The 8,001-nt window shown below is 31.0% G+C and overlaps 1 protein-coding gene across 1 annotated transcript; it reads right to left on the reverse strand.

The window, feature by feature from the left end:
• Positions 1-6,968: 6,968 nt before the first annotated feature.
• LOC18038451 (ethylene-responsive transcription factor ERF024) lies at positions 6,969-7,601 on the reverse strand. Its single transcript, XM_006430224.1, has one exon. It carries the CDS (start codon positions 7,599-7,601, stop codon positions 6,969-6,971), a length of 633 nt encoding a protein of 210 aa, XP_006430287.1.
• Positions 7,602-8,001: the final 400 nt, after the last annotated feature.

Here is an 8,001-nt window from a genome sequence, read left to right on the forward strand (position 1 = left end):
TGTCTCTGTTTTTTAGTATTAGTAATAATTCTCTAGTTAATAAAATTTTTTTAAAAAATTATATGTGTGGTAGAAAAGCCTATTAGACATATCTCTAATTAATAATTATCCTATAATTAATAATAATTATTATTTATATAAAAACCTATAATTGGTTATCTTATTGTTAAAGCGATACAATTAATAATATTGTCTAACCATTAATTTATTCATTATTAGTTTTTCTAATAAAAATAAGTAAATTTTTTATCTTTTCAACTTCTTAAAAAAGCTCAATTATTCAACATTAGAATCTTTGACTTTGAGTATTCCTTTTAATTTCCACTAAAAATCTTATAATCTAGAAAATTATAGATGAAAAATTTCTTGTTCTCTTCTCTACAATGAAGATTATTACATGCATTAGTTCATTCAAAAAAGAAAAAGAAAAAATTAGTTATTTGAAATACAAAGTCCATATCCATTATCTAACCATCAATTCATGATCTTAACTTTTTATGTGCTACCATTCTAAATATTCTATTTGAAAATAGTATTGTTCTTATTTATTCGTTTGCTTCTTTTTGTATAATTTCTAATGGTAAATTTTAGATTTTGTTTTTGAAAATTTTTAGAATCTTCTTGATTATTTGTTGAAATTCAAGAATTAAAACTGAAATGTATTTTCAGTTCTTTATTGTTTTATTGAGTATTGAAATTACTAAATAAAAAGAGGCCTCATAAAAAGAAAAAAGGAAAAGTTCGCCTAAGGCCCCTAATACTGTAAAGCCGGCCCTACTTCTTTTAGTCATATTATAAATATAATTAATTTTGTTAACAAAACCAAAATAATTTTGAAAAAATAAAGAAATAAAATACTTAACGATAATATTTTTTAAATGAAAAATAGTAAAATTTAACTAAAATTCTGTTGTAATTTTATGTCTTCTTTTAATACACACACACACACAAACAACTTCATAAAAGAAAGAGATATAAAAATGAAAAGTGGGATTTCTTAAGAATTTAATAGCGCTGTTAACTTGGAAGCTCCACTCCAGCCTGAGTTGAAAATGGGCCTTTACTAAGTTAACCCCTCGCGATCCAAACCAAACAATATTGAACTATATTGGATTGTGAATTTGCGACCAATATGAATAGCACTGCGTCACGTGCCTTCACCAGACTCACCTTCAACCATATGTCAAAGTCAAACCTCTTCAATTCTTCATCTAAATTAAAAAAAAATATTTTTTATTAAGTTCACATTTTTTACCTGGAAACTAATTAGGCGTGTCGGTACGAAAATACAAATAATTAATTTACTTTTATAAAAAGATATTAAAAAATAGAAAATCAATAATCCCCTAAGTAATAGTTACATAGCAACTAAATTTAAAAAATATTTTAATAAAATTATACATTGTACCAAAAAATCTAAATGAATACAAATTTCACGGTAACAAACAATTAGCTAACTAATGTAATGTGGTAACAAATTATTTTCTTTTAATTAAAAATTATTTTTTATAATCTTTAAAATGGTAGAAGGGCGAGTAAAGACCAAATCAGTTTTTTAACTCTCTATCTCCCTTAGATTTGAATTCAAGTGATTAGTTAAGTAAAATTATGAAAACGTTTGTATATAGTTGACATGTGAATCCTAATAATTATCTTAATTTTATTTTGTTAAAAATTTGGAACACATGACATCCATATAATATTATGATGTTAGGTAAAACAAGTGAAATTTGTATATTTATTTGTATACCGATCATTATCGTCAAAAAAATTTATAACCAACAACATATCTACCATCATTATTCATTCATTTGGTTAAGATGTAATGTCAATCGGCTATTTCAAACTCACTTTTTTCTCATCATCAAATTCTACAAGTCAATTTTGCAATAGGAAGGCAAATAAATGACCATGATAAAATGCTGACATTGAATTTACAATCACAACTAGAATTGAAGACTGATTTATTAACAGGGTGAATGTCAAATCGATATGAAGAAATTTTAGAAGACTAACAGCCGAAATTTATCTCTGTAATTGAAAAATAATAAAATCCCTAGTCTCATTCCCTTCGATTATTTGATTACATACCATCTAAATGCCGTTTTTTTTTTTTTTTCACACACTGAAGTTGAATAAAATAGATTCGTTCGTTGTAAAACTTGGCTGGACATCATCTGGCCGACAGTGTATAAGACTGTAACTAGGATAATATGATTATTTTAAAATAAATATGAATACCAGCTTTGTGAAATTGGCAGAAAATTTTAAATATAAGGTTTTGAACAGCGAAAATTTATAATATTTTTATTATTTTTGTTAAAATTATTATTTAAAAATTATATTTACCATCTATTATCAACTTTGTGATTAAAAATTACTACACTTCAATAATAACCAATTGCTAATTTAGGCTAAGCAGAAGGAATTCATAAAATCAAAAATAAAATAAAAAATAGATATTTTAAGCTTAAGACTTTACATTCCTTTTGTACAAATAAAAAGGGGGCGCGGGTGGGTGGGACCCCAAGAAAGAAAAGTCCTTAAAATAGTTCGAATTTTTCACACGAAGGATTCTATTTTCTCACAAAATATTAGAAACTAAAAAAAGAATACTACACCAAAAAAAAAAAAAAATTAAATCGAATTTCCTACCAGAAAAGATAAAAATAAAATAATTTCTACTAATTTAAGCAAAATAACTTCTAATGTTGTTTTGCCAAAAAGTATTACAGTCACAGAGACTTGAAGACCAAAGGCCATAATATTTGTTCGTCTCTTTGTGAACAATATTATTATTATACATCTTAATATGATATTTGCAGCCCAGATTATTTAATCGTATCACTTAAAAGTTATATATATATGTAGAGGAAAATTTTTCAACACCGCGAATAGATTTTTATGATGTTGTGAACTATTTGACAATGTTATGAAAATCTATTCACATTGTTAACTGAGAACAAGTATATATAGACAATTATTTTTTAGAGATGACATTCTCACTTTGTTAAATTAAAAATGTCACTAAAATACAAAAAACACAGATTTTAGTATATTGAAAACTGTATTTTTTGTAGTAAAATATGTGTCATTTAAATTTTACTGGATGAGGATGCTCTTACTATTTTAATTTAGGATTTTAAAGTGCGGGAAAGTCTGAAAAATATTTAAAATCGTGTGATTTTAAAGATTATTTTTATAATGCTTCAAAATTTCACAGTTTTAAAGATTTATCGGACTTTCTCGTACTTTAAAATTTTAGACAAAAAAACTACTCTATATATATAGGCACACACTTGTTATTCATACGTTTATGGCAATTCCAAATGATGCGTGAATGGGACAGTTGTATAATGGTTGTTTGTAACTCAATCTTCTCTTGGGCGTAGCCAATAAGCGTTGCAGGCACTGAAAAATAAATAATTGCTCATGTCATCGGTAGCCATCAACAGGAAGAAGCATAACTAAAATAAGCACATCTTGAGACTATAATAGGGTCAATAAAGGTGATAATTAGCCCTTACTTAGTGCTTAATTAAATCATGTTGTGGTCCTTAAATCATTACTATACAAATAATTATCACTTATCTTGACTCTGTCCCATTGCCCATTAATGGAGTTTGCGAACTGCCCCATCAAAACTATAAACATGGTATTTTCTGGGCGATTAACTCTTAATCGCAATATGGTCTTGTTCTTTTGTCTACAATTGCTGATGTGTCTCTTGTTGATTTGTCAAACACATTCCAGCTTTCCTTGTCTTGTCTGGTCATTGAAGTGGAGTACTGGATCGTACACAACCGGAGGACGGGCGGCGGCCGAACTTAGCTATTACAGTGGCTAAGCTCTAAGCATTATAGAATTTAATCAGGGGCATGACGTTTTTACCTCAAACTTGTTTAAATCACAATTATTTTTCGAGAGAGTACACACTTTCATCCTTCATAGAGAATTTGTTTTTATAACTTAGGTTTTCTATAAATTTTAATATTTCATTTCATCCTTAATGCTTACACCGCATTTGGTACTGACGTATTGTACCTTTTAAGACGTACTTGATATGATAAAAAAACTGTAACTATAAAATAAAAGTTATTAGTCTATTATAAATATAAATTTTAAATGAAAAATGCTTGGTAAAGAGAAGCACGAGAGAAAAACGAGAGAAATAAAGAAGAAAATGGTAGAGAGAGAGTGAGTGGGTAGAGAGAGAGAGAGGACAAAATTCTCTCGTCTTTCTCTCGTGCGTCTCTACACCTAGCACTGCTCATTTTAAATAAGGTTTTTCATTATAAAAGTGTGAAATTAAATCAACTTAACTTTCAATCCACAACAACAACGATTTATCAAACACTTTAATAAAGGTACAACTTTCCCACCTTAATACTAATCATGGTCTTAGTGACATAAAAATCAATCTTGTTTATTGAGTACACATATTAGATAATCGATTTGTACAATGATTAAAGATCAAATTTACCTTTCAATAATTATTATCACATTGTTAATATTTAACTCATAAATAAAGTTAACTTTTTTTGGATATTTATTAGCTAGGGACTTGACTAGTCTAAATAATTTATATGAGGGATCTCAAAAAAGCAAACTATGCACAATCTTAGTTTTGTTTAGATAATTAAATTAATAGGGATTTTATTATTAAAAAAGTTAACCTCAAAATGAAGACTATTTGGGGACTATCACTATTTGGGTGATAACCCCCCCACCCCCCCTTAAATATGTATGAGAAAAACTTTTATTCTATATATTTGAAAGTAGAATAGGCTCAATTAAATTTACGAGGACCAAACTAATTTAGAAGATCTCGCATATTTTTGAATGTATGTACTTAAAAAAAATTTGTATAGTTGAGATGGTATATCTGACTAGTGGTAACTTGTCATTTGGGTAAGTTTGGCATGAGACCTATCCAATTTAATTATGCATCTTTAATTTTTTAAACAATAAAAATTAATGAATTCCACTTAAAACTCACCAATTCAACCCAAAAGACAGATTACCACTAATTGGGCGCAAGGCACTTGATCTATGCAGGTCTTTCTCTATTTTCTATTGTTTTATATTGCACTCCTTTCAAAACCGCCGCCCACGTTTACCACATTTCTGCCAAAATCCCGCGTACCACTCAGCTCGCTCGTTGTCTCCTACTCCCACTTCTCGAATAAGTTCATATTCTTCACCATTGTAATAAACAAGACATTGAGTAGGATCTGGAAGGAACACAGTCAGCATCTCAGTTAATTTGGGCTACCCGTCTGATTGTCTTTTCTATGATAAAACAAATTCAAATGAATCAACTAAACCTTGGTTAAATGTATTCTTGGTTTTTTTTTTCTTTCCTCTTTTTTTTTTTTAATAAAGCTAATTCCCCCAAACTCGGTGCTTATGATTTCGAGCATTTGGCTTAAACCGTACTTTAAATGTGTACCATTGAGTTTGAAGTATCAGAATTTCCAAAATTTGGCTTAAATTGCAGTTTGAATATGTATCATTGAGTTAAATCTTATATTTGAAGTAATAAAATGATTTGACTCATAGCTTAGTGATAGACTATTGTTCATGAAATGTTTAAGACACTAATTTTATTTATTACGAGAACTATTTCCGCTTGCCACAAAAATGTAAAAAGTAAATCCCCGTTGTAACCGATAACTCAGTTTATCGGTGTCCGTACAATTGGTAATTTTCTTTTGTTCTATGAAAGAGATGATCCAAAGGCTTAAAAGTGTTGTGTATATTTGAATGAGTCATTAAAGCACTACTTAAGCATTCGGCGCATGCACAGAAATAGTCGATGCACCTAGCCATACATACGATGCATGAGTAGGAGACAGCCATTAAAAGAAGGTCAGGTGTCCATATCCATCTCGTCCTTTAAAAGTGATCTATTTCCCAATATTAGACTGACACGTGTAAGGAGACCAACTAGCAGAGAATGACATGTCAACGTAGGGTAAGGTGGGTCATATGCTTTTTTAATTGGAGAGACTCAGAGCATAATTAATGAGTGACCATGTTTTATATCTTCTCATATTTCAATTCATGGAGGACAATCTTTTTGTTGCTGGTCATTCATATCATATAAACGTATTAATTTAAAAGTAAGTTATTGTTATTATTATCATTATTATTTTGAGAATAAAAGTAAGTTAATTATATGGTTAGATGAAGGTTATCGAAACCCTAAAATCAACTTCTTAATGATTCTAATTGACTATATTTCCAACTTGCTTTCCTTTCCTCACCAAACCAATGGATGCTATCTATGCGCATTCCTTGCTTTAAAAATGAGAATTTTAGCATCAAGGTTGTTTAAATCTTCTTTTTACAATTAAAATAAGTAGTCGAGAAAAAAAAAAAATCAAATTGAGGTTAGAAGAAGGGCCTCGGCACAACTTAATCTTCGGCGATGCAAATCATTCTGCTGTCAGTTTATTTGGACATGGATTATTTTGAACAAAGTTATAATAAATATATCACATCAACTATTGAACACGCTCTTCCGGTTGGTAGTTGCATTTTCAGGTGGTGGTAGTTAATGGCCATTATTAACTAAATAATTAACTACTTTAGGCTCGCTGATAATAAGCTGGTTATCATCTGCATAGAATCAAATGATACTGATTGTTTTTCCGATCAAGTCAACACAAATTAAGTTGCGCGGAAATATTATTTTTACAGGTTCGTAAGAGTTGCACATTGTACAACACTCGAAGCATTACTATTATAGCAAGAACAAAAGCAGACCCCGATATACAAAATCATTATTTTTTTACAGGTACAATAAAAAAGAGCCACTCATACACACATTACATTTTACGATCTTGCATTTGAAGCTTCCCATATTCGGGACATTAAGATTTATTAGTATTTTTTTCCTTTTTTTTGATTTTTTTATATTATAAGTTATTATATTTAGTGGTGGAGAAAAGCGTAAATTAAAATTAAGGGAATTTCCAAAGGTTATGCTCATCCCCAACACCATGATCATCATCATCAGCTGCATCCCCCGCAATATCTAAACGAGGAGGGCTAAGAAGCATTCCTTCAGCCATATTCACCAAAAGATTAGGCATATCAAAGATCAATTCTTCATCCATAAATTCTTGAAGTACCATTGGCCTCTCTGCTGGCTCTATCATGACACTGTCATTTCTAGGAGCCTGATGATGATCACCACTCTCAGCAATAGTTTCGCCAGATAAAGCATCCTTTGCAGCCCCTAAAGCAGCGGCGGCAGAGGCTGCAGCCGCCTGTATATCTCGTGGAGAAGTTGAAGCAGGCACAGGCAAGGAAGCAGCTGAATTTGGAAAGTTAAGTTCAGCTTCTTGGCCTTTTAGGGCAAGAGCCGCCACATCATAAGCAATAGCAGCCATTTCAGGTGTAGCAAATGTCCCTAGCCAAATCCTAGTAGGCTTTCTTGGCTCCCTAATTTCAGAAACCCATTTGCCACTGCTCCGGCGTCTTACTCCGCGATAAGTCGGGTGACGGCCCGGACCCGCAGAAGCATTGCTACCACTGCCACCGCCACTGCTGCTACTAGGGTTTGTACTTTTGTTGGATTTGGAGTAATGCATGGTGGTATTTTTAGGGCTAATGGCGGGAAGATGATGATGGGTTCGGAGGAGGAGATGAGAGAAGCCATTTATGGAGGATGGATTTTTGGAGTTGCAGAAAGAAGATTAAGATTAACAGAACTTGTAATTAAGTGCCTAAAGTGCAAACCAGTTGTTGATGAACTGCGGTATGCGAAGGGTTGGGGTGTAAGCCAGCTTTGTGTTGGACATCTGGGTTGGACTGCGTGTTTAATGTCCAGCAGCAATATAAACCTCCTATCTTAACGTCAAGAATAGTGATGTTTATGGGCATTATGCATTACTTTAATATCTATTGTAGATTTTATTGAATCATAAGTATGTAGAATTTAAAAGATAACTTTGTGGAGTGGAATGTATGCTTTACTGCAGTAGGGTTTTG

The sequence above is a fragment of the Citrus clementina genome, unplaced genomic scaffold (genome assembly GCF_000493195.1).
Source record: "Citrus clementina cultivar Clemenules unplaced genomic scaffold, Citrus_clementina_v1.0 scaffold_6, whole genome shotgun sequence".
Taxonomy (NCBI): Eukaryota; Viridiplantae; Streptophyta; class Magnoliopsida; order Sapindales; family Rutaceae; genus Citrus; species Citrus x clementina.

What these genes read in the sequence shown, in the direction of transcription:
- LOC18038451 (XM_006430224.1), bottom strand. Translation starts at nt 7,601, where the DNA reads ATGCATTACTCCAAATCCAACAAAAGTACAAACCCTAGTAGCAGCAGT.